The following is a 27,730-nucleotide window of genomic DNA, read 5'->3' on the forward strand; positions in this document are numbered from 1 at the left end:
AAAATACGAAAAAAGAAAATCCCGCCTAAATTTTACCTTACACGGTACTAGTTCCATTATGGTAGTCTTTTATGTGCGTACTTGCGTAAGCTTCATTTGCGCTTTTTTTGTTTTTTTCAACTTGCAAGAAAATATGAAAAATGTGAAGTGGTGTATTTAGGGATCTGAGTGGATCGTTTATTGGCGGACAGACTACTCTTACAGTTCATAAATACCGCTTAGATCAACTTCGTTGACAGTGGCTTGATTAGTTTCTGAAGATTTTTTAACTCCAACTTCAGAATTTCCACTTGCTCGATTATTTGCTTGGATTCTTCTTTTGAAGCGCTCCCTGATCTGTAAAAGAAAATAGCATAATCATAGTTATCATACGGGCTAGCTGCGCCTAACATGCATGCTACCCGTATAAATCATAATTTGCACAGTTAAACGTGCTATACGTAAGAGTGTAGAGTGGCTGAGTGATTTGAAGTGCGTACTTGTAATCCAGTGGTCGCGGCCTCAATTCCCATCTCTGACCATTAGATGGATATATTTCATTGAAATCCCCTGTTTTAAATGCTACGGAAACGTTTTCTAAATAGCCAGCTGGTAACGCTTCCCTACCACAATAATAATAATAATAATAATAATAATAATAATAATAATAATAATAATAATAATAATAATAATAATAATAATATGAACTTTATCAAAAATGACCAACTCAAATATAAAAAGTTGGTCATTTTTGATGAAGTTTATATTATTATTATTATTATTATTATTATTATTATTATTATTATTATTATTATTATTATTAATATTATTATTACTATTATTATTATTATTATTATTATTATTATTAAATATTACTCACTGCGACAGCTATTGGATCACAGCTGTTATATCTGAAATATTACATTCAACCAATTAAATCTTACCTCACTGTTTCTCACGCAGTGAAGAATGAAAATAAAGAATCCCTGTTGACACATGATTACAAAAAAAAAGATACAATAATACTGATCTGGAAAAATCCACATTATGTGTACTTTGGATAAAGAAAAAAATAATAATAATTGAATGTGTAAATAATTCCCATTGTAGGACGTATTTGGGTAGATGTCTTAGATTGGTAAGTAGATAAGCGAGGTAGGTTGGCTAGGTAGGCAAGAGAGCTGTTTAGATAAGTTTTTTAAGAAAAAATTAGGACTATCACAGTTGTCCACGCCATTTTGACAAGTAGGCAAACAGGTCTTGAAATAACAGTGTTTCTATGGAAATCCAATGTCAATTAATTTTCAGAAAACATTGCTTCTGCAAACTTCATGAATTAGAAACTTTTGGCACTAGCTAAAGGATTTTAAGAAAAAAAATTGGAGGGATGCAGCTGTGCCAGAGAGCGTCAAGTCGTGTTTTTGAACTTTCCATACATTTCCTTCTATTTTTTTTTTTCCTGCGAACTACTTTCAGTAGCAGTTCACGACTGGTTCACTATACAGACAAATGTATGGAAATGTCAAAACGCAACTAGATGCTAATTTCTAGATAGCTAAATTCCTCAGTTATTTTCTGTAAAATCCGTTGCATAGTGCCTGAAGTTTCCAATTCATGAAGTTTCAGAAGCAATCTTTTATGAAAATTATTTGACATCGGATTTCCATACAAACACTGTTATTTCAAGACGTGTTTGCCTACTCGTCAAAATGGCGTCGAAAACAGCGATAAGGCCTATTATTATGAGTAGATTCCCTCTTCGCCAACCTGGCGGCGCTTTTAACTCCTGTTTCGTTTGCATGGAGTAACGAGAAGCCTTTCTTCTCCCTCCTTGGTTGGGATGCTGGTACATCACATGTCGGTAGTTAATTTGATTAAAAAGTTAATTGGACCTCGTGTTTTAAAGAATATTTTCATGAATTTTTTCTTTTTAAACTGGTATGAAAGCGCCAAAACTAAAAGAAGTACTAACTTCAAGGACATACTGTCTTTACACAAGTTTAAATCGTACTGACTGTCATACATGAGGAACTAAAATCACTCGTGTACCAGGAGAAAATCTTACAGTTACCATTAAAAACCCTGCCTTTTAGTACACTATACCTGAGTGGAGTTAAGGATTACAAAGATGTAGATGAACGCTTTGTGTAATCGGTAAAGAAGGCCAAACAACCAGGTGACCCCCAACAGAGGAATCAACACCACACATGCTCTGATGCTAAGTCTGCAGGAAAACAAATAAGATGCTCGCGTCTCTTAATTGGCAATAAGGAAACCTTATGATTTATTTTTGTTAGGAAAAATGTTTGGTTACAATACTGCTAGAAAAGGCGTGCCAGATTAAGGCTATAACAGCTGTTAAATTGAGAATAACTCTGTTCTCTTGAAAAGTCTACTGTTTTTGAGATATGCAGTCATTGAATGCAAACTTACGAGTAACGAGTTTCCTTTAGTTAGTAAAACTGTTTTGTGTGCAAGAACTACTAGGAAAAGCCAATTGGATAATCTATTGTTTTTAAGATAATCACGGCAATCAAATGGAAACTTAACGAGTTTCGATCAGATAAGGGACTGATAGACAGAAATATTGACGAGCTTTTTATGGTTAGTCTTGCTACTTTTGCCCTGCCCTTTATTTTGAATTCAAGTATTGTTTTTACCTGATCTGTTCAGTTTGCTTGTCCTTTGTATGCTGCATTGATGTCATTTCCCTGATGACTCGCACGAGAATCATCACGTTCACCTTTAATAGACGAAGAAGAAAATCGAAGAAGAAGAAAGCGAAGACAAAGAAGTAGAAGAAGAAGGAGGAGGAGGAATATCAATCAGTTTCTTCACCAGTGGCAACTTTTGTAACTTTTGTAATCCAAAACGTTCAACCGCGTCTTCAACTGCAAAGGTTTTGTAAACTTCTTTTGTTTCTATACATTTACAACGGAATTTTGGAATCTTTTACCCCAATTTCTAAAGTTTGGGAACTCCAGGAGCAGATTGAAACGCCACTGGAAAGAATTAAAACAGGCGCACCGTCTTGCTAATGAAAACTAGTATTTGTTCAGATATCGGGAAAAAACATCCAAACAAAAAGAGTTGGTGGTGATACACTGCTTTCAGGAAAGTGTCATGTCCATGTCACGTGTAAATGTAACATCTCACAAGTAAACCAATACCCTTTTATCGTTCGGTAGACACTCTTGTTTAACCCTACAGAACTAGACTGGGGAAGATTCTGGCTGATTTGAGGGAGGAGGGGAGTTGGGAAGAAGGGGGGGGGGGGGGGGATTCTGGCTGCGCGGACCTAGAAGTCTAAAATGTTTTCTCTGTAAGAAACAAAAGCCACTAACAACCTTGCGATTTGTTCTAAACTTTAATTTTTAAAATTATTATTATTCACTCAAGCGGATTCCATCCGCGCGAAACTCTTTACTTACCTGAATTATTTTAACAAGGATCGATTTTGATTTCGGCTTCATGTCATAATCGTCAAGTGTGGAGAAATTAACATAAGTGGCGCGTATTTATACCGAAAGTAAATGAAGTGTGAAAATGTACATGTAAATCAGGGGGGGTCAGCAGCGAGGCCTGGATCCGAGTTTGCATGATCGCCCCAGTTAAGAAATTTGGCCGAGCGAGACTTAGTACCGATTTTTTGATAAACAAACATAGCGGCGATTTTACGTGAAGGCGCGTCTGTGCGGATTCGCAAACAATTTGGCTATTCGACGTTCAAACATCACAGGAAAGTTTCGGTCTCTCTTTTACCTGAAGTTTGGTCATCAAGAGGGATCACGGATGCAAATTCTGCAGCGAAAAACGAAAATACTGTAACCAACGACTAGCTGACCCACATAGTTCACAGGGCTAGACCAGTAAGACTTCTTCCATTCCACTTTATCGTTACCTTCCCTATAGATTTTTTCATTTACGTACACTGTAGAATCTCCTCCCTTTACAGCAACTACCCACTGGGAGTCAACAAACTGTGGAGGTTCTGGTGATCTAATTTTCTGTTTTGCTTAAGTTAAAATGTTACTGTCATACTCTCAACAACAGATTTTTCTTCTCTAATCTCTTCTAAATGGTGAGCAGTTGAGAGGTGATGTTAGCAGCATTTTGCTCTTCAACTTTGCCAACTTTGACTTTTGAATTCACTTTGTATGCTTGGTAATAAATCTCATCATTCCAAAGAGGTGAAGTTATGTTTCATTTAATTTAGATTTTGTGTCATACCTCTGGGGTGAGAACTGAAACATAAAAGAGGCAGGGCGCAGCAATACTCCAGCCAGTCATTACACTGTGCAAGTGTGTGAAAATGTGCAGTAATTGCATAATTTACAATATGCTAATTACACTTGACTATGTTACACAATATGTACCAATTAAACAGTATTGCAATATGTTACAGTTCTGATGTATATTGTCATGTTTTGATAACATAATTATACTGCAGAGTAATGTGGTCAGCTGGGTTAATCCTCGAGTTGCTAGAAACACTTCAGTAATCAAGGGGTGATAATTTAGATTGTCTTCTTTGAAATGGCTGTTCAATACATAGAGAAACCATGGTTGATTTACCATCCCGGGATCTATTTGGTATTGTATCTCCCTTGCAGTTGGGTTTTAGGGTGTATTCCCAGTAGCCCCATTTTGGCATCCACCAATGGGGGAAAACCACCATACCGATACAGGTGTTCATGGACATCTGTATTGTAAAGGGTGACAGGTAATACAATAATATTTACATGTACCTTCCAAGGTTTCTGCACATGCATGTGGTTTCTGCAAGATCTCAGTGCACCAGTACATTGTTCATCCGGTGCTACTGAACTTAACTTCCCAATTTTTTGCACGAGAGAATAAGGACCTGAATGTCTTTCCACGTAAGTTAATCTCCCCATACAGACAAGAGAGAAACACCCTTGCAACCGCTCATACAAACCTGGTAGCTCTATTCACAATAATGTTGGGCAATCTTCTTCTGAGATCTTTATCAGCTATCCTTTCCAGTTGCAAAATTTTCTCATCTAAAAATTTCTTAAGGACTCAAGCCGTTTTCCTTGTGTATGCATTTAAACAATTTGTGCATTAAAATTAAACTTACAGAAATAACTGTCGTCACGCAACATTTAAAAAAAGGGAGAATTCCATAAAATAAACATGCTGTTTCATTCGTAACGACGCTTTCAACAGTTGATACGCATAAAATGTGGGACAAATACTTTTAATAAGCTTACTTTAAAGTTCCAAGCCGATCTTGAGAAATAAGCTTACATTCTGGGCTTTCGCGATGACAGTCCTGAAACACTGCGTGGCTTCTAGTTTCTTCAGAACTGAACAAGAATCAAAATTGAACACTTCTATTTTGTCGACGTACAATATCTTCCTGAGACGACGAAAACCATAATCGTTCGCTACATTACAAATCATATTCTTCACCACATACACTCGCTGAAAACATGTCGCTCGCAGGATCATTGCTGACGACTCTACTAACTTAAAACAAAGCTGGCACCTCATTCCAGCGGTCTTCATTAATCGCAGTGTTCAAACTTCATACTACCGCAAAATAACATGCTAACAGTAAAGTAACAATGACTTAATGCGAATGCGTTTTCCACCGTCGAGTCGCCCCAGAAAAAAATAGCATGAATCCTTCGCTTTCGCGCATGCTCATTACGGTTTTCGAATGATTGACAGATTTCTTTACTGGGGCGATCATCACTTTCGGAAAAGCGGCAAGATCAAAGGTAGCTACCAGACCCCCTGATGTAAATAAATTGATAATTACCGTATTTATTCGATCCTGGGAGCTTATTTAATTTTGGGCCCATGAGAGTGGGCCCTTATTACTTTCTAACATTTACAGCAAACGCGAGACATTATTAGAGAACAACAAAAAAACGAATTACAAGTTAATTTCACTTCAACAAGACAAAACAAAGTGCAAAAGCTAACACGAACAAGCCATAAAACAATGCAACAGTTCATTGAATACCCTTTCTAAAGCCAATTTTGGAACACAACTTACGCTCCTCTTACTTCGCGCTGAGCTAGTACAGAAATGATTTTTTTGGGAGGGGTTGGGGTGGGCGCTTATTACGTTTTTGGGCTTTCAGGGTGGGCACGTATTCGAGGATGGGCGATTATTAACTTTTTTCAGCATTCAAGGTGAACTCTTGTTCGAAGTGGGTGCTTATTCGAAGATGACCGGTTAATTGAATAAATACGGTAAATAAAGAGTTTCGCGCGGATGGAGTTCAATTGAGTGTTTAGTGTCAGTCTTTTTTAGGTTCCGTAAATCAGTGTGTTGAGTCAGCTGTTACTTACAAGCTCAACCAGCAGAACAAATGACACAAATATCCAGATGAGACCGTCAGCAGATGATAGCCAGCAGCTAAGAGTTTAGTAAATAGAACAAGAAACACAACTTTAGAATATTGGTCTGTTCTACTGCTTCAAACAAACAAAAAAACAAAAACCAAAGAAGAACTTTTTCTTGTCATCATTCCTTTTCTACTGGCTAAAACCCACTGCCAGTGATAGCCTTAAAATAATTCAGTGGCACATAGCACTGTATTATTTGTCTTGCATAAATCAGCAACATCGCTATAAGATCAACAAAATATGACTAGCTGACACTTGTCAGGTGCAGCTTTGTAGCCGGAATACTGTAAAATCTCGGTTATAAAACCAACCCCAACCTTGTAAAGTAGGACTGAGATCAAAGTCTGATCTTGCTTTTGTTATGTTCTGGTTAAAGTTTAAGTTAGAGTTTCGAATTTGGTCTTGTATTGAAATAAAGTACATTTTTTTTTTATTTTTGCTTTTCCGTTTATAAGCCCCCCCCCCCCCCCCCCTTCTCCCCTTCTTCTCCTCCCATCCCGGATATAAGCCCACCCAAAACCCTTTATACGAAATTGTATAAGCTCAGGGCTTATAACCGGGATTTATACCAAGTGCGAAGCAACTGGTCAGTACTGTTTGAAACTGTCAAGGTGTTGATAGCATTTAGTGTAATAAAGATGCAAAGCTACTGGTATTGTTTGGAGAATGTCGATAACTGACTGTCAAAGATGTTGCAATTGGGTCCACTGAAGAGAGAAAATCGTGCAACTTTAACCCACCCAGTCAACAACGCTATTCTTAATTTTTTCCCGAATCTTAATGCGATGTGAAAATTGCCCTCAGTGCATAATACTATACGTTTACCGTCTATGTTTCATTTCATGCTAAAAAAACTGCATTGCTTGATTTGGATTTTCGCGTTAACTGCTAACCGAATTCTTTATCGGTATAGCAATAGTATTGCATAAATTTTATTGTATGTCTTATGAAATTAAGTTTCAGTGAGCTTGTGATTGATACACGATACTTTTAATTCCCATGATTCATCCAAGCCAACTGATAATTGGAGAGAAATTAGTGGTCAAAAATGATACGAAAACTTACTACTTATCGCTGACAAAACTCTTGATTCCATCTTTCCCTACAGCAATACTCAGCGATGTGGAGACCAAAATTGCGGGAGTTCCTAAAATATATTAAATAAAAGTACTGGCTCGTCATTTGATCCCAGTAATTTGCCACTGACCTGGCGAGCTAGTTTCCTGCAATGTCAAATAAAATTCCTTCAAATACCATTCGCTGTTCAAAACGCAAATTATCCAATGTTGGGGAATTAAACCTAGTAGGCGAAAGAACGGTTTTTACAGGTCTAAAATACGTCATTTCCACACTCGTTTTTAGTACTCAGTTGGCCTTTACTGTTTACAAGTTTGGGTGACTTGCGAATCTGAAGCACTTAATAGCATTTAACCATATTAAGAGCGGTTGTCAGTAACTTTCGAGAATCCGGCGACAGAAGCGAAAATTCGAATTTTTTTTTATTTGCCCCAAAAGACCCTTTTGGTGAACTTTTTTCAAAAATAATATTCAAAAGTTCCAGCGAATTTTTATTTGGGCAAAAATTGGGAAAGTTCGAAATCGGCCAAAACGCGACCGATGGCGCGATTGAAATTATGCAAATTAGTACATTTTTAAAACAAGGTAGCGTTTTCTCGAGTTGACATTTTCACAATCGTTTTTACATCCCTTGTGCTTGCTTCTAAACTATATTTTATCTCCACCTGAACATTCTTTCATTTAAAGTTGCCCACGTAAAGAATACAATGTTTGCTATTCCTAAGATAGAGTGATTTTTGCCATATTTCAGATGACCATATCATCAAGGGTATACAAATATACTGGTAATGAAATCACTTTTTTGAACGGGCAATTGTTCTTATTTATCATGTTAAAATATTTAGTTTGGCCCGTGAAAAGCGAGCGCGCTAAGTCGAGATGTGTGGAATGCACTTTGACACAATTCGCCATTTCAGTACTTCATGTTCCTCCTGTTACTTTGCACTTATCAATACACTTCACGGAAGCTTTTAGATAAAAGCCAAGGTCTCTGTGTTCATTTCATGCTTTTATACACGTAAATAACTAGCTTCAAACTTGAGTGCTCCCCATATTAGCATTAGGTTATCAAATGATTCCTTTCAGGTAAAATTTTCGAGTTTATATTGAGCCGTTCAAGCGAGATGAAAGAGCCGTTCGCAGGGAAATAACTTGAAATCAGTGAAATTAATACCCTGTCTCTCATATCATGCTACACTTCCAAACTACCGTTATTATTAAGCTAGAAAGTGTAAATGCTCCCCTTTTAGGTGACCTAAAACAGAATTTGCCTAAAATATTACGAATAAAGTCCACCACAAGAAAAAACTGAAAAAATCGCGCACCGACGTAAATGTAAACATCAGCCGTTTCTCGACTTGCTACATGGATCAAACGCGTCCGTTATTTTACCTCTGTATACATTTATGATCAGAAAGTAGAAACAAAAAATCTTCTCTATGCCCATCTGTATAAATGCACTCACCAATCAGGCTTTGATTTTCTGTATGTTTGTCGAAAATACTGAAGAATAGTGCAACATAATAATTTGTTACTGACTACTTGACTCATTCAATCACAACCGGATACATGTAACACGACTGGAAACTAGATATAAAGAAATGCTCTTACTTGTCTGCAATCGTTACTCACATTATATCTGGCGATATCACATCCCCGAGGCAAGGCTGAAAATTGTCTCAAAATCCGCATATTAGAGATTCAAAGTTTTGAACAACGCAACAACTTTCATTGCGTGACAAGTGAAATGTGATACACAAGCGCGCGAAAAGCACCGGAATAAACAATGTCAAGATTCGCCATTGTGATGACAGTGCGAAAATGATTTTTGAAATTACAAGAAGAAATTGAGGCAAGTCAAGGTCTGCAAGGTATATTTAATGGACTGAAACAATAATCATGTAGTTTTCCTCTTCTGAGATTCACTCTGTATTGTCTGTACCGGATTCTCATCAATAAAATAACATTACAGGGAAAGTAAAACCGGAATTAATTTAAATCAAGTTAACAAATTAAGACCTTTTGAAACCTCAGTGCAGTATTTCAATACTATCCTCAAACAAAAAGCTATTATATTGAGGAGAGTGAAGTTTGTCTTTCGCCATGGATCAACGCGCAAAAGTTGTGGATCAAGCTCAAAAGGTGCGCAATATTTGCAATGTGTTATCCGGTTAATCAATGTAATAAGGACGTTCACCATGAATGGAACGAAAAAAGAACTTCTTTTTAGGTTAACTTGTTAAACCTAGCTTTAATGTCTGTTTGAGATGAGTCACTGATGGCGATAAAATGTTAACTGGAAATACACAACATTATTCTGCATTATTGCTTACGGAAGGGCTGATCAAATTTTAAGATGTGAGTTTAACCTTAATTTATTTTCTAGCGCACACTAGTGTCAAAGGATGAGGGGCACGACTGGTATTTCTCAGATTTTCGTGTTCGGTCTAAAAGACGGTGTTATCTCTTACGGGCCGTCACTGTGTAAGTCTGACGTTGTCATTGTTAAATCCTCCTAGCGTGCTCCAGAGTATCCACCATACGAACAGCCTTTGACAAGGCCAGTGAGAGAATCTTTTGAACCTGTGTACCATAGTCCAGTGATTGTTCAATTTATAGTGGTTTTTATATGGCATGGTTGAAGATATAACTTAATTACGAGTTCCACTTGGATTGGGTTAACCCACAGTACATGCATTGACAATGACAACGATTCTTTGCTGTTCATTCCTCGGTCTCCCTTTGTCGTTAAAGGTTTCTGACTGTTCCGGTTCACACGAAGACCTTACTTCTCTCGGTGGTGAGAGCATATAAAGAAGAACGGAAAGTTTCAATCGCAAATCATAATTCCTGGAATAAAGTCAAGTAATGCATAGCAGTGGATTTCTGTTTAAAAAAAATAGGGAAAGTCAGAGAAAGAAAGAAAATGTTCTTTTATGCTCTCAGTTTCACTCAAATGAAAACACTTTACCTGCCCTAGCAACAACACTATGTCGTCCTGAATTTCTTTATAGGCCCGATCTTTTGTGCCTTTATAGGTGCAAGCGCGAGCGAACGTCCTTTTTGCATTGATTAAGCGTAACACATTACAAATCTTGCGCATTTTTTGAGCTTGATCCCCACGGAGAGGTGCCATGGCAAAAAAAAAATTCACTCTCCTCCAAACTTTTTGTTTGAGGATAGTATTGAAATACCGCATGGAGGTTTCGAAAGCTCTTGATTTGTTTACTTTCATTTCAGTTAATTTCGGCTTTATTTTGGGGAAAATAAAGGTTGTTGTTGTTGTTGTTGATGACAATTCGATACAATCCCCAGGAGGGGGGGGGGGGGGGGGGAGAGGGGAAACATGATATTCGTTTCAGTCCGGCAATCAAATATACCTTGCAGACCTTGACTTGCCTCAATTTCTTCTTGTAATTTCAAAAATCATTTTCGCACTGTCATCACAATGGCGAATCTTGACATTGTTTATTCCGGTGCTTTTCGCGCGCTTGTGTATCACATTTCACTTGTCACGCAATGAAAGTTGTTGCGTTGTTCAAAACTTTGAATCTCTAATATGCGGATTTTGAGACAATTTTCAGCCTTGCCTCGGGGATGTGATATCGCCAGATATAATGTGAGTAACGATTGCAGACAAGTAAGAGCATTTCTTTATATCTAGTTTCCAGTCGTGTTACATGTATCCGGTTGTGATTGAATGAGTCAAGTAGTCAGTAACAAATTATTATGTTGCACTATTCTTCAGTATTTTCGACAAACATACAGAAAATCAAAGCCTGATTGGTGAGTGCATTTATACAGATGGGCATAGAGAAGATTTTTTGTTTCTACTTTCTGATCATAAATGTATACAGAGGTAAAATAACGGACGCGTTTGATCCATGTAGCAAGTCGAGAAACGGCTGATGTTTACATTTACGTCGGTGCGCGATTTTTTCAGTTTTTTCTTGTGGTGGACTTTATTCGTAATATTTTAGGCAAATTCTGTTTTAGGTCACCTAAAAGGGGAGCATTTACACTTTCTAGCTTAATAATAACGGTAGTTTGGAAGTGTAGCATGATATGAGAGACAGGGTATTAATTTCACTGATTTCAAGTTATTTCCCTGCGAACGGCTCTTTCATCTCGCTTGAACGGCTCAATATAAACTCGAAAATTTTACCTGAAAGGAATCATTTGATAACCTAATGCTAATATGGGGAGCACTCAAGTTTGAAGCTAGTTATTTACGTGTATAAAAGCATGAAATGAACACAGAGACCTTGGCTTTTATCTAAAAGCTTCCGTGAAGTGTATTGATAAGTGCAAAGTAACAGGAGGAACATGAAGTACTGAAATGGCGAATTGTGTCAAAGTGCATTCCACACATCTCGACTTAGCGCGCTCGCTTTTCACGGGCCAAACTAAATATTTTAACATGATAAATAAGAACAATTGCCCGTTCAAAAAAGTGATTTCATTACCAGTATATTTGTATACCCTTGATGATATGGTCATCTGAAATATGGCAAAAATCACTCTATCTTAGGAATAGCAAACATTGTATTCTTTACGTGGGCAACTTTAAATGAAAGAATGTTCAGGTGGAGATAAAATATAGTTTAGAAGCAAGCACAAGGGATGTAAAAACGATTGTGAAAATGTCAACTCGAGAAAACGCTACCTTGTTTTAAAAATGTACTAATTTGCATAATTTCAATCGCGCCATCGGTCGCGTTTTGGCCGATTTCGAACTTTCCCAATTTTTGCCCAAATAAAAATTCGCTGGAACTTTTGAATATTATTTTTGAAAAAAGTTCACCGAAAGGGTCTTTTGGGGCAAATAAAAAAAAATTCGAATTTTCGCTTCTGTCACCGGATTCTCGAAAGTTACTGACAACCGCTCTTAATGATTTTTTTTTGGATTATTTCCCTTTCTCACACAGCTGATCATGGAAATTCGATTGCATTTCCGTTAGCTCTTAATTGGTACCACTTGGATGTTGTGAATATGGAGTACTGTGAAGAGGCTACTGACTGTTCCATTGTATTTCCTACTCTCTCCCAGTGATTTCCTTACTTGTTATAATCACCCCCACCACTGTTAGGTGTAATAATGTTGATCTCCCCATGTATCATTGCTAGAGTAATTAGGAAAACCCCCTTGCTCCCTCAAGTGGGATGACACGCCAGGTCACTTCCATATCCATGGATTCGGTACCTCATTGAAATACTTTTTATGAATATTAGTTGTCTCTTGCTTGTAATCTCGTACCCAGATCTCCCACGGTCAGGCGGAGGGGAGTTCGATTTGAGGCCCGGAATACGGGCCTGCCCATCATCCTTTGTCCACCGTACTGAATGGCCGCCGGCTCGTAACTGTGATCATTTTCGCTTTCGAGGGTGCTCTTTGGAACGTTCTTCGGTCGAGAGGACAACAAAACTTGAAACTTAAACCAAAACGAAAAAGGCAACAGGAGAGATTGCAATCAACAAGCGCGGTAAATCACTTTTTTACTAAGATTAGTTCCTACCCTTTGTGACCATCCAGACCATCTTTGTAATGAAAACTGTTCCAAGAACAAATCCATCGTAATTGTGCTTTCTCCACTCAAGATCAACGTGCTTATCGACGATCAATTAAAAAGACTTAAGTCAACCGGAGTAAGCTGTACCAGTTTTCGCCATAGATGGTAACTGTATGGAAGATACTGTAATTTACAGGCAGGGAAATGTCACATAATTTTTGTGCACCCCAAGGTAAAGGTAGCAACAGAAAGTGCAGAGAGTTTTTGTTGTCGAAGCTTTATCAGAAAAATTTCGTGGTCGTTGTTGTAGATGAGGCACAATAGAGTTACTGATTGGCATCTTGGTGTTAAATTTCGCATTGGAAAGTCAAATGGTTCATGTCATATTTTCATTTGCAAAGTTTCAGAAATTGTGGTCTACCAGTGATACGTAAAAATTATTTCTTCTCTTTGTAGTCTTTCAGCTGATTTGGTCACACTAATTCTCCTTCTTCCATAAGTTAATGGTTTAAATTTCCAAACCAAATGGATTGTGTAAATGCGGCAGGTTTCTTTTACAGGCCAAAGGACACAACTCAAGGTCACTGTAATAATATAATTTTATATGAACCAGCTAAACAGGGCCTCCTCCTACCTACAACAACTGTCCACTCCTATAACACCAGAAATTCTGCCAAGCTTAATTTCCACCGACCACAAGTTAACTAACATTGCCAAATTTACTTTTAAGTACTCTGCTTCTGTCATATGGGAAACTGTCCCCATGGCATTGAAAAAAACAAAAACTTTTAACAGGTTTAAGAAACTTTATAAGGCCCACCTGATCTCTTGTCAATCAAATAATATATGTTCTGTTTAATGATCAAATATAATAGTATGTAACTATCTAATAATAATAATAGAGTTAATAATAATAATAATAATAATAATAATAATAATAATAATGTCTGCTTATATTTTGATCTTTGTTGTCGCTGCTGTTGCTGCTGATGGTGTGTTGTCCTTTTCCTTTCTTTTTGTTTGTTGTTGTTGTTGTTTGTTTGTTTGTATGTTGTTTTTTTTGCTTTTTTTGTTTTTATTTATTTATTGTTTTGTTATTCTTTTATTAAGCTTGTCCTCTTTAGATATCTTGCTCGGTTCAGTATATCTCGAACATACCTTAATTTACACAAATGTAATTCTCTCTTGTACATCCTAGGCTCTACAAACGTTTCCTACATTTTCTAATATCTCAATAAAGCTCAGTGTCATTTCTTTGTTTACTTAAAAGTAGGTGGTGGTCAGCTAGAAAGCCTTTGCTACTTTGACCGCCACACACATTTTATAATTTGTACTGTATTTGTTTTTATCTTGTAATCATTTGTTGTAATACTTTTCTTTCTATGTTAATGTTGTGTAAATAGTGTGAAATAAATGAACCATGAACCATCCTAGCCCGAACACCATGCTACTGTCTTGGTTATATACCAGCAAACCAGAAAGACCTGTCCGTGTAAATGGTAGGCGCCCAATTATGTCCAACATTAAAATACCGAGTACACCCTTGCTGTTTTAAAGGGTTTTTTTTTTTCTCAAAAATTGGAAGTTTGAATTTCTTTTGGGAAATGGAGGTACCACATCTGGATTTGGGATCTGAAGAATGTTTGGTTACTTGCAACATGTGAGCAAACAGAGCAAGTCCCTATGAGTTTCCCATTAGAGTTTTATTTGGTAGTGATGAGCTTTCCATTTCAGTGGTTCTTGATTCACCTTTATCACATAACACTTGAAACATTTTCACCTGAAATTTATGTTAAGTTTAGGGGACATGCCCCCTCGACTGCTTCTTTGATGACAAGTTAATAAAGGTTATAATTTTACACATAGGAGTCCACAGACTCGAAAATTAGAACCACATAATACACAAGTCTATTAATATTTGACACTTGATATGAAGAACAAAGGTCATTATCTGCATTTGATTTGCAAGGCACAATGAGCTGCTTAAATAATCATTGTTGTACTGAGCATTGCATTATTTGTACATGCATAGAGGATGATACACTAAGAATAATACAAGGTTCTTTATGTCCAAAGCAGCTATCTTGGTGCTTGGACACTCACCTCTGATGGGATCCTTGATTTCAGCAAAAAAAAAATAATAATAACAATAATAATAGGAAGGTGTGAAGGTCTTTTGGGCTCATAAAAGTAGCAAATGGCAGATAAATAGAAAACAAATAAAAAAAAAATATTTCCACTATATTTGTTTTCCTGTGCATGTCTGTGTGTTCTAATGAACTGTCACCCATTTCTGCAGCAAAGCAACAGCTTTCACAGTAAGCTGATCTTCAGTTACCATGAATTCCTAAGTATTCCTTAACCATGGCCTTCCATAGCCAGGAAACAACATTTAATCAAACTGTCAGACAAACCCACTGCAGAGAAGTGGTGGGGAAAAGAAACTTTGAAAACAGTGTCTGTCTTGGATGAAAATTCCTTGTTGATACCAATTCCTTGAGCAAAAAAAAAATTTTCTTGTATAATAATTGATATTTGCACCCATGTAAGGTCCTAACTTTTCTTAATATTAAGACCAGCAACACAAAATTATGTTCAAGGACTTTTCACACAAGTACACAAAAAATATCAGAACAGTGAACCTTGAACCTTTAAGCCCCAGTAGTGATCAGTATCAAAATTTCTCCTAATATTTATCAATACACAATCAAGGAGAGGTCATGAGATCACCAGTGGTGAAATTTCTTGATATTTCAACAGCCTCCCTATAATGCTACTATGAAAAATGGACATGTAGAGACCAGTAAGGAGAAACTGTATGTTGACACTAAGGCTTAAAGGTTAAAAGCTAATAAATACAGAGCCATATTGTTGGTGATTATCGCAGCTTCTTTTATGCTTCGTCCTTCCACCACCCCATGCGTCAAAAAGAGCTTAGTTACTTGAGAATCCCTTTTTATTCAGCCTTCTCATTATCCATTTTCTGGTAATTATATTGTCTTATTCTAATGGAAAGAATAACAACATCCCAGTGAATGACTACAGTTTTTTTCTTAATTAATTGCATCTTTGTTCAGGGGGCACAACTTCAGAGTACAGCAAACGAGGAACACTTTCCTCAGTATTCCCTACAGCGAAGATTGTTGTCATGACAACAACAGCAACAGAAAAACAACCAAACTACAATCATACAAAGTTTGAATATGAAAGATTTATGGAGTACTGCAAAGGCCCTCCTATCTTAACACAAAGTAATGTTGACCAGTTTGATTAAATATTTTCGCCCATAGCAGATGAACTTATCACCACCAATGTCAAAAATTAAGCCTGTCAGCCTATTATTTACTCATCATTAGTACTGTGTGGATTTGGGGGTGCCTTCTTGGGTAGAAAGCTTGGGGATCACCAGTTCTATCTTACACCCCAAATTCCTCAAAATGCACTTTTGGCTCAGTCTCATTCTCTACAGACTGACAATGAATATTATTTGCCACAATCTTTGGGAATGGGGTTTGATTCTCATTGTGTTGGAAGGATAATAATTTATTCATTTTGGTCTTCCGCAAACTATGGAAAGTTTTTTCCAAGAAAGTGGAAGAGATGGGAAGCCTGCTACATCAAAACTTTACTTTAACAACAATCATATAGGTGCAAATATTGAAGAAATGCAACCCACCATGACAGATTAGTGTAAATACCCCAGAAATCTGTGCAGGGGAATATTTTTGCTTATAACCACTTTGGTTCTGGCTTTTGTGTGAGAAATGCAGCTGTTGTGATATCTGTTGTCCGAAATGACTGTCATTGCTCTTAATTATGTGTTGAGCTGTGTCCAGCTGTTTTAGCCCTTGAAGATATTCACATCACTGATAGGAACTTTAGGAACTTGCTTCTCCCTAGAAATCAGGTGGAAGAAATTAAGGCAGAGTTAACAAGAAATAAAGGAGAAACTGAGGCCAGTGATAACTATTTGTATCAGAGAATGTGCTAAGGATTAACAATGGAAGTAGTAAATGAAGTGTGTTTATGTACTTCAAGGACTCCATACTAATGATAAAATAATGGAGAAATTCCCCCATCTTGAAGAAAAGAACAATGGCAAAAAGATTCTAAAAACTATAAGTGATGTCAAATCCAAAGAGGCATGTCCTCCTTTTAAAACTACTTCTTTTCTAAAGCCTATCACAAGCATAGATCTGCAAAACATTAGGTGGTGCAGACATGTAAACCAATGTCCCCATTTTTATTTTAGAGGAAGGCTAGTTTTATATTTTGGATCCAATTTTTTTTTAACTCAGCAGGTGGGAGAGAGGGGATAAAATTAAACTAACTACACTTACATAAAGAGCCCTAATCGGTTCAGACAAGGTGTTCTCTGTATTAGTACGGGTTTCATTACTATTATTTTGGCGGTCATAAGTCGGACATTTTTCATTTCTCTTAGCTGAGGGGTGGGAGGGATGAATAATAATATTGTGTGGACACTCTATCAATTTCTCAAAAGTCCTAGGAGAGATGTTGTATGGATCTTGAAGGAATAAGCACACTGGTCTGAAAGGACTAATATTATATTATGAAGTCTCTTACTCAAAGTCCAGTTCAATTTATAGAAGGAAAATAGTCTTTTAGCAGAAGACAAAAACTGAAAATATGCTAGCAAATGCGGCGCGCGTGTTCAGGAACTAGAGGTAAAGTATTTTGGGGAAATTAATTTGCGTTTACTAAATAAATAATCATTTAAAAAAAATCATTTTTTGTCAAGAAATACCCAAAAAAAAATATATGACCTACCTCCATTTTATCCCCAAAAGTAAGCAAGCTTATATCCATCGTGTTGGAAACTTGTGTAATTTGGCAAGGCCGTTTGAACGTTACTGCAAACTCTTTTCGGCTAAAGTCGCTGTTGTCTTCCGAAAAAACAATTTCTCACTGTTCTCTCCCCACACAAAGGGCATGTATGTCTTAAAACGTCGCATGACAATCTTAATCGGAGCGAAAGTTTTTGTTTCTTCCCCGAACTGAGCGAAAACCAAACACAGAAGGAAAGAGCCAATCACAGAGCAGATTAGAATGAGGCATTCTTAATTCTGGTAACCAACCAGAAATGGCGTTGTATCGAACTTTACCAGATCTCACATTTCGACATTCCCGAACCGACGACCGACTAATTTTGCTTTCTGGGGCTATAATTTAGCTTTAACTCTTTGCAATGTGTGGGTGTCTCTAGTGGTAACGTTCCTGTTTTGCAATCGATTACCTTACTGGACGCTCTTACTTTCGGTAGACGCGTGAGTCGTAGTTTCTAGATAGCCCGTTAAGAATGTCTTGGGATATGTTGTCCTTAAATAGTTTGCAGTTTCAGACCATCTAAAATACTACAGAATTCAAATATGTATTATTTAGAAGGGCAAACATGACATTTCACTTCTCTTTTGTTAAGAAAAGATATTTTTCCACAACCATTTCTCTGATTTTAAAGTACTAAGCTTTTATCTAAAATAGGTGAAAAATCTGTTCCTCTAAGGATAAGAAAGACAGTTTAGTTCAATTCCTCTCAATACAATTCAATTCCAATTCAAATTAAGTTTGATATCTGGCTCGACGTAAATTTAGTCTAGTGCTTCTTACTTGAAGTATGATCGATACAGAACTGCTGTTGTAACGGATCCTGTACTGATTTAGGTTTTTAAATCCTGTTAAGTAAGGTAACAGTGAAGATAACCAGGGAAAAACAACAACAACAACAACAACAACAACAACAACAAGAAAACAAAACGAAAAAAATCCACACCACACGAAATGCCATGATACACGGCCATTCTGTGGCTGACGTTATAGACTTTGACAACGAAGAAGTAAAGATAAATTCCCTCCACAAACATCCAACAGAAGGCAACCATGAAGAAGTACTGCATCAGAGCTGCTACTGTTACACAGGCGCCCTGAAGAAAACGGAGGGAACATTGTGATCAGTGTTTTGATGCTGGTTGCACACCAGTAAGTTGTCCAGAGAAAGATTGATACATCCTGTATATGCATGTCTGGAATAAACCGCCATAAAAATTACGCTAACAAAGCAGTTACGGAGGAAGGCAATCTGGGCAATCTGCAATCTGGGAGGAATGGCTTCTGGGAAGTCTAGGATTGTAAGAACGGGTTCAAATTTCAAACGATCGCCGAATCTAGGGGTATCCTTCTCCAATAAATTCCATTTTAAAATTAGCATGTTTGCGTTTTTAACTGCTGTCGGTCCCATTTTTTTTTTCTTTACAATATTTTAAGCCTAGTTAATGGTCCCGGGGATTAAAACTCTTTCCCCGTCCCCGCCCTAATGCGCAACTCACGCTCCGCTATCCCAGCATTCTGCTCTACTTCCTCGTCGCACATGTGTTTAAAAAATTCCGTTAGTTCCTCTCATCCCACATCGGTACTATAGCTAGGGCTGTATTTACTTCTTATGATCACCCTCAAGAAAGCTCGTATCCACCTATTAACACTGGTTGACCGTTTAACACAGGTATATTTGGCTTAAGGAAATTTCAGGAAAAGATGTATTTGATCTAATGGCAGAACAGAATGACCGTTACGTGTTTAATATCACCTTTCTGTGACTTGGGAGAAGAAATCAAGGAAGTTAATTGCGACTTCGGCCACGCGTCGATTTATATTTGCAATTCATAATTTCCGAATAGACTTTTTAAAACAACAACAAAAAAAAAGACAATGGAAATTATCCCTTCAGGACTTGACTTTGTAATAAGTAAAGAAAAAATTGAGGAAGTTTGACACCTTGTTTTCGGTGGCATCAATCCCTGCAAGGAACGTGATTTGTCCTGCAAACAGTGAAGTAACCAAACTCAGACGGATCTGAGATAAAGGTGCGTGCTTGTCTCTGATGGAAGATGAACATACAAACGAATCAATGAAAGTCAACACTTCGATTAATTGATAAATAAACATGTTTTCCAACTCTTTAAAAACAATCCGAAGGCACGTGTAACATGTAGCCTCCCACGCAGTCGTTTTTAGGGGACTCGTATTACCTCTTCCCCACAAACGCCTGCTTACCCAAGCGCCACATTCCTTTCCGCCGCTAAGCCAATCACAGTGAACCTTCTAAAATCTGGAAGGTTGACCTTGACCTCAGAACGCCTCTCGCGGTCTCGAACAGTGAAAACATCACGGCGGAGACTTAACTTTACCGAGCTTACGTGAGCTGTGTGCCCTACGTTAAAAATTTCTCGTTTACATGCCTATAAACTGACTGCAATCAAAGAATTCGTGATGGGAAATAGCGAAATTTTCGTCAATTTGCCGACTGGTTGTAACGCAAAGTCGCTTTAATATTTATCAAGCTTTGCCTACAATCTTGTCGACCTTGTAGGTGTGGAGGAAACCGAAATATTATACTAATTTCATCGGGCATTGCGGCGTATTTTAAGGGCTAAAATGAAGAATTCACCGGGCTAAAATATATTTTAGCCCGCTGCTCTGAGCCAATGAGAAAGAAGAAAATAACGTAGCCAGCCAATCAGAACTGGAATCCATTCAACTGTTCGCGCCGTTTTCTTGTTTGTTTGACTGGAAGCGCTGCCATCTGCAAAAAGATTGTTTTGAGCTACAAAATCGATGGAAAACCTAACGAAGAAGCAAATTCTCAGTCGTCTGAGCTAGATGAAGAGGGCGATGGTGGAAATAATGCCTGTAGTAGCTCCACGGCCGGAGGCGAGGTGAATGTAACTTGTCTTCTTTGAGCGAAACCAGCTCAGTTAAGCAATTGCACAATTAATTTTAACAGTCGTAAGAGACTATTTCAAAATTCTGTTATTTTCCTTTTGAAAACTTAGAAGCAAAGATTCTTTTGAATAAATTTGCGGTGTTCTGCCAAAGTTTTTGTGACAAGGAAAGCTTTTTATAATAAAATAAACGCCGAGGCGATTCCGGCAGCGTTCACAGAAGATATCGCGATCGCTTACTGTACTGTCTTTGATTCGTTTGGTGAATGCCCTCTGAAATTATTATAATAGTAATAGAGTTGATGTTCTTGGGCGTAAATATGTTTTTGGCCCTTCTCAGAACTCATTTTAGCCCTCGCCTGCGGCTGGGGCTAAAATGAGCCTGAGTCGGGCCAAAAACATATTTACGCCCGGGAACATCAACTCTATTGTTATATTACCCGATATGTCGGTAAACTTTAAAGATTTTGCTGTTGAAACTCGCTTTGTTGTTTGTTGCTGTCAACTTGGTCAGGCGGGGAAGATCGATTACACTTTCCCGAAGATTTTGACTCTCCCAGCAGATAACGGTGTTAAAATGACACACAAGAAGCGCTTGTATTCACATTCGATATTTGTTTTGGCGTTTCAGCCATGACCAGCCATTCCAGCAAGTGAAAAAATACATATATTCCGCATCTCTCAAGACTGTACCAGAGACTGTGCAAAGCTCGCGGGAAACGGAAGCGGCCGTTGTAACCAGGGATTTGATTTGATATCATTAGACAATGCCTCGATGGTGATTGGCTAGGGTGCTGGGGAGTAAAACAATGGGAAAGGAATGTAGCGCTTGGGTAAGCAGGCGTTTGTGGGAAGGAGGTCATACGAGTCCCCTAAAAACGACTGCGTGGGAGGCTAGTGTAATATGTAGATCCCCAAAAAAATAAGAACGTATTGATCGATCGCTCTTCCAATCAATCAGTCAATCAATCAATCAATCAATCAATCAATCAATCAATCAATCAATCAATCAATCACTCGATCGATCGATCAATCAATCAATTAATCAAGCAATCAATCAATCAATCAATCAATCAATTAATCAATCAGTTATTCACTCAATCATCCAATCAATCAATCAATCAATCAATTAATCAATCAATTAATTAATTAATTAAATCAGTCAATCAATTAATCAATCAATCAATGGTGTGTTGCAAGGGTTGTAATTGGTGCTTTTTGAATGCGTAAGTTCGGCTACCACGCTTATTTCAACTGTGACGTGTGTTTGGTCTAAAAATAGCTAACTTGTTGTGGTACTTTCATGTCCTTACAAAAATCATACGGCAAGATTTGAGCAGGACAACAGAAAAAAAAAACCAAAAAGAACAAAAAAAACGAGAGCATACACTCCCATAGTGCTTTTTAAAACTCACGTTAGCAGAAGATAGCAGATTACTGTGATCACAGCTCCAAGTAGAGACAGCGTCAGACCCACATATGTGAGAATTTTTAGTATCTCAATCTCATCCGGTGGCTGTTGAAAATAAAACAAACACATCTCCACTAAAAATGAATAAATAACTTCTTCCGTACAAATCTATAAAAAAAAAAACCCTCAAAATGAAACAATTTGAAAATTGAAAGGTGTTCCAGATGTTGCTACAGATGTTGTAGAAAATAATCTAGCCCACCGAGTGATTTCAAGTTGTGGTCCTTATTATAGACGTCACGGAAACTGATATCATTGTAGACGTGATGGAAATTGATATCCTTGTCGACCTGATGGAGAGTGATTAAGGAAGAAAGAGTCTGAGCTAACTTTGAAAATTCATAATTTGTCTACTTTTGCAGAAATTAGACAGTCACCAAATTGTGAGAAAACTCTTAAAATGTTACCTGAAACAAATTACTGACAAATCGTTGTTCATATGACTTGGTGAGTTTAGCGTTCATATTTTTCTGTGACAAATTTTAAGGTAATTGTCTCCATTTTTTTCATACTATTTCAGCGATTTGTTATTTATTTCACTACTTTCAGTTCATTTGGACGCCGTGTTGTGGTTTCAGAAAAAAAAAAAGTACTGGGTAGACTGGATCGAAGATGGCGGCTATTCAGAACTTGTCACGCCATTCTAACGACATATGTCATTATCATTTTATTTGGTGGGCCTCAAAAAAGACAAATTTGGGCATGCAATTGTCCCTCCAGGTCTCATAATTTTGATGTTGTTGAAGTTACAAAAGGAATTGCTAAGGCTTAGGAAGTGTCTAAAACATCAAAAAACATTGTTTTGGAGATTTTGGTGTTGATTTATTCGCATGGTTAAAAGATACATTCAATTAACAGCCGTAGCCTCATTTACATACTGGGGAATATATGCCAAACTATATATAAAATATATAGCCCTATAAAAGCTCTCGATTCAAGTCGCAAAAGTGCCACCAAAATTTTTTAGGTTTCTTCGGTTCTTGCTCAACTGCGTGTGTTGTCTTTGTAGAGATAATCCCTTTTTTCACGTATTATTTTCAACTTTTCGTTTGATATCATAAGGAACAGAGCACGGAAGTTCGCTTGGATGATGAACAGTGCTGTCTCACTAAATTAGTCTTCACTTGATGTTTGTTGAACTGAAGTGTACTTGAAGTAGCTTGAACACCAAAGATGCAGTGTATGTCGTTTGGATGATTTCAAAAAAAAAAAATAAATAACAGCCAAACGTAGTAACGTATTTTATCTAAAACATCATGATAAATTTAAATGAATTGAAAGAAAGTTAATTACAGGCTGAACAGTTACCAACTATTTATCTTGTTCGTTCGTTGTTATTCGAAGGCCTATTTTTTATAATAAAAAAAAATAACTTTATTTTTTTGAGTACCTCCTTGGATTTGTAGGATCAAAAGAAAATGCTGGTTTGGAATTCTTGATACTAACACTTGCAATAAAAATGGAATAAAGCGCTGCGACATAATTGGTCTCTGTTATAAGAGAATTGATTACTAATTAAATATCTTATATGACGCAATTTTCAATTAAATGTTCTACTATGCTTTACAACTGAAAGTTGAAACAAAGGATAAGAAATATGGAAATATAAAAATTGTTTGGCGTATTATTAAAAAAAATTTACTTGAATAAAATTGTTTTCGGTAAAGTTATAAACGTATGGCAGGATAGTCGTAGATCTTATGTTTAGTGGTACCAGGAGTTCCATATTCTAGGTGCTGCTGCCATAAAAGGTGATCAGCAAGAGGCTTTTATTATTTGGCAGAAGGGAACCAGTTTGGGGCACCCGGTAGGTTAATTCCCCTCCTCCCGTCCCACCCACCCACCCCGCAAGGTGGGATTTTACCCTCCCTTGCGCTTGATAGATTCTAAAAGTTCATGGTCAATTTGGTTCCTCCCTGGTGTAGATTTAATTTCCCTAACGAGGATGATGAGGATGATGATGATTATTATTATTATCATTTTGAAAGAAGGGGTTATCAGTCGGCGTGCGGTTTATGGGGTCCAGGGTGTCTGCTAAAAAAAAGAATATTTTTGACAAAGAAGATTTTAAAAAAAGGCAATGTAATTTATGGTAGTGAGAGAGTGCTTTGAAACTTGATTTGTTCGAGATTCGGGGTTATCAGTCGGCATTCGGTTTATGGGGTCCAGGGTGTCTGCTAAAAACAAGATATTTTTGAAAAAGAAGATTTAAAAAAAAAGGCAATGCAATTTAGGGTAGTGAGAGAATGCTTTGAAACTTGATTTGTTCGAGATTCGAAATTCATACTGGAGTACTATATATAGTGCAAGGAGCGTTTAGAAAAGTCTCACAAAATACAAACACTTCAAACCTTTTTTTTTTTTTTTTTGGAGACGCCTGTTGCAGCCAGTCACCCTCGTGATACTATTAGAGAAGAGTTCACTAAGTGAAGACTTGTTTTCATTCCTTAATGTCAGTTTCATGTCAATTATATGTTATTAACGTATGCGATCGTGATAGCCAGCCTTCCTTGAGTATCACGTGCAATTTATTTAGCTGTTATAGTGTTCCGCGACAGAGAGATTGGTAGATCAGATGCTCTGATTGTTATCACGTGATCGTCTCATGGTTATTCAATTCTGCTTAACAGAATATAACCAGTGCGTGGCTGTTGAAAATAAAATCAAATCCGAACCGCACCTCAAACTTGAAAATAAACCTTTCATTCGAGATCGGACCACGGAGCTTGAAAGCGAAACAAACTAGAAAATGAAGCACTCAAAGCTCTAAAAAGCATCATTGACCAAGAATTCGTAAACGAAACAACGAGGCATCCCAAACTAAATCAACTTAAATAAGGATAATGGAGCACAGCAAACTTGAAAAGGAAACAGTCGCAAACGAATCATCAGCTCTTTAAAAAAATCAAAGAAAGCAGCACTTGACTGTCAAAAACGAAGCACTCGGACTTGAAAGCAAAGCCCCAAACCTCAAAAAAATCGTCTTGAAGTATTAGTCAGTGCCTACCATTCACATATCGAAATGTCATTATAGACTTCAATACCCAATCATTACCCTAAACTGATTTTAATAAGCACTTAATGACTTGCCTTAGGGGAAACAGTGAGTTTTGTTTCTCCGATACCCTCAATGTTCCCCGAGACGCGGCCGAGAACAAATTATCTACCAATTATTTTTTTTTTTTGACTCGGGCTGGCAAGCAAATTTGCCGCGGTTTCAAGGTTTTGTTGAGTTTTGACCAATAGCACGTTGCACGTTCTCCTCCAATCGGAAAACGTCTGAGTTTTAAAAGTATAACAATCTGATTGATATTCAACAACCGGAATGACCAATGAACGTTTCCTTTTCGCGTGTCAGCTGCTTCGTCTTCGAGATTTTGATGTTCGTTTTCAAATTTTTAGTGTTTTTGTTTGTAATCGTTAGCTGATATCATAAAAAAGGTGTTTGCCCCGCTACTCTGTGGATTCTAGTCATTCCGATCTTGACGATTTGTGAAGTGTGAGAAGCATCGTGGTAACTGATGTTTTCATAGGCGGCTTAAGCTCAAGCTGTGAGCGATGATCATCTTGCGTAATAGCGGTCACGGCGAAAATGAAAGAGTTTGTATGGGAACATTTACGATCAGATTTAGGAGGTACAAATACTGGAAAGTTCTTAATAATAAGGTGTATTGCCGATTGTTTTTTTGCATTTTGTGCTGATTTGAGGCCATTTTAGCGAGTTATCACTTCCTAGGTTTCCTCTCGCTAAGACTATTCAATACGACCTTTGTGTTGTTGAGTCTTTTGCCCCTGATATCTCTACGCCCCTCTGTTGCGTGGGACTTACCACAGTAACTTACCACAGAGCTCACGTTTCGACAATAAGCCGGTCTAACAGGCAAATGTCGCGATATAAAGACTATAAAAGAGCACATTTCAGCTGCGCGTACGGGTAAAATTCAACCAGCGTGTGATCTGACTTTTCAATTGATTCTGTTAATGGCAAACAATTTTTGACAGGCAATTTTTTTCGGAAATGGAAAATCCCATTTTTTACTGAAATGAAGGAAAATTACTTTTCTTTCTGTAACTTTTGTTTTCAGCCTTTATTGGTGTTCCTTTATTGCTTTTGATTCCTTTTCGTCCAATTTTGGCGCAAGTTTTGGGGAAATCCATAAAACCAAGATGCGGATGCCACAATGACGATCTTGATGTCATTACAACGTAATATGACATTATCACCTCTTGTTCTGGACCTCAAAGGTAACACCTTTGGATGTACTATCTAACCTCCAAGTCTCATTGCCATAACTTTTATACTTGCGAAGTTATGGAGTGTAGGCGAATCCCCATCCCCTTCCCCCGGCCTTAGAAGACCAAAAGAAGCAAATAATTATCCATGAGAGAATTAGAGTATTAGAGTAATTTGTTTTCAACAGTTCAGTGGCAATATATTGCCGTCCAATTTTTCATATTTATTTTAACGATAATCTTTGCTTTTGACCAAGGTTGATTATTGCGTTCGAATGTTTTAAGACCTTTGGACAACAATTTGCTAAGAATATCGTGGGAACTTGTGTAGAACATCCTCCTTTAAATGCACGTTTCTCAATCTGTCAATAAATGTCTTCCGAACGCCGAAACGTGACATGATCGTTTAAAACTTGAGAATAACGTTCTGTACTAGATCCCCTCTCAGTCCCCCATAAAATTGATCTTATCCATCAAATGATCTTATCAGAAACGAAATACCGTATACATTAAATGTGTTGAATTGTGTGACCGAGGGGAACGTAGGAGATCACTTACTTTTCGCTTTCCTGTCACTGTAGACTTGCAGCCCCATTTTCTCTTAAAATCTACCTCCCTGATGTGTTTGTGCCAACAACATTGATTTTCGCTCTTCGTTTGTTGAGCCTTATTCTATGCTGGTTTCCTTTGCATGTTTATAAGTGTGCATTTCTAGATAGTTACTAACAGTTTAGCTTAAATTCACCATAGTTACTGGTACTTTTACATCTGAAATAGTAAGCACCACCTTAGCTGTTTAACAAACTTAAATCGCATTTTTCTTCTTCAAAAACGAGCTGTGCGAGCTGTGAAAAATTCGAAACACCTTGCACCTTCTGCACCTTTATTTGCACAATTGAATATCCTAAATATTTTTGAAGTGAATTCCCTTTATATTGCAAAATTTAAGTTTTCCTATCACCAACGTTTGCTCCCCTCGCCCATTTTAGATTTATTTCTGACTGGTGGTCAAATTCATAATTATGATACTAGAACCTCAGCCCACATTCGACCTCACACTTGCCAAACTAATATCAAGCAATTTACTATACTCTTTAGAGGGCCAAAAATATGGAATGCTTTGCCATTATCAATTATCAATTCCCCTAGTCTATCCACCTTCAAAAGAAAGCTTCTTGATTTCCTTAGTTAATTGTATGAAACGTCCGACCCGGTTTAATGTCTTTATCGTCTTACCACCGTTTGTTAAAAAATCTAAATACAATGTCTTTACTGGTCTTACAGTCCTAACATATCTCCGTGGAGACCTCTCAGTATAAGCCCGGGGGTTTTTTTGAGGT

The 27,730-nt window shown here is 37.4% G+C and overlaps 1 protein-coding gene across 3 annotated transcripts; it reads right to left on the reverse strand.

The window, feature by feature from the left end:
• Positions 1-191: 191 nt before the first annotated feature.
• LOC146481340 (adhesion G protein-coupled receptor L4-like) lies at positions 192-22,227 on the reverse strand. 3 transcript variants are annotated; one of them, XM_085108437.1, is made up of 9 exons: positions 22,102-22,227; positions 19,740-19,842; positions 18,742-18,892; positions 7,429-7,510; positions 6,307-6,373; positions 2,640-2,722; positions 2,083-2,203; positions 924-965; positions 192-336 (listed from the first exon to the last, which is right to left on the reverse strand). In XM_085108437.1, the coding sequence occupies exons 1-9, from the start codon at positions 22,224-22,226 to the stop codon at positions 199-201; spliced, it is 912 nt and encodes a 303-aa protein (XP_084964563.1). In that variant the 5' UTR covers position 22,227; the 3' UTR covers positions 192-198. The 3 variants fall into 3 exon arrangements, with proteins under 3 accessions (XP_084964563.1, XP_084964564.1, XP_084964566.1); XM_085108440.1 differs by lacking the exon at positions 924-965 and adding an exon at positions 860-890 and having other exon boundaries at positions 195-336; XM_085108438.1 differs by lacking the exon at positions 924-965.
• Between the last annotated feature and the right edge of the window lie 5,503 nt (positions 22,228-27,730).

Source organism: Pavona decussata, unplaced genomic scaffold (genome assembly GCF_977016875.1).
Source record: "Pavona decussata unplaced genomic scaffold, jaPavDecu1.1 SCAFFOLD_50, whole genome shotgun sequence".
In the NCBI taxonomy this organism is placed as follows: Eukaryota; Metazoa; Cnidaria; class Anthozoa; order Scleractinia; family Agariciidae; genus Pavona; species Pavona decussata.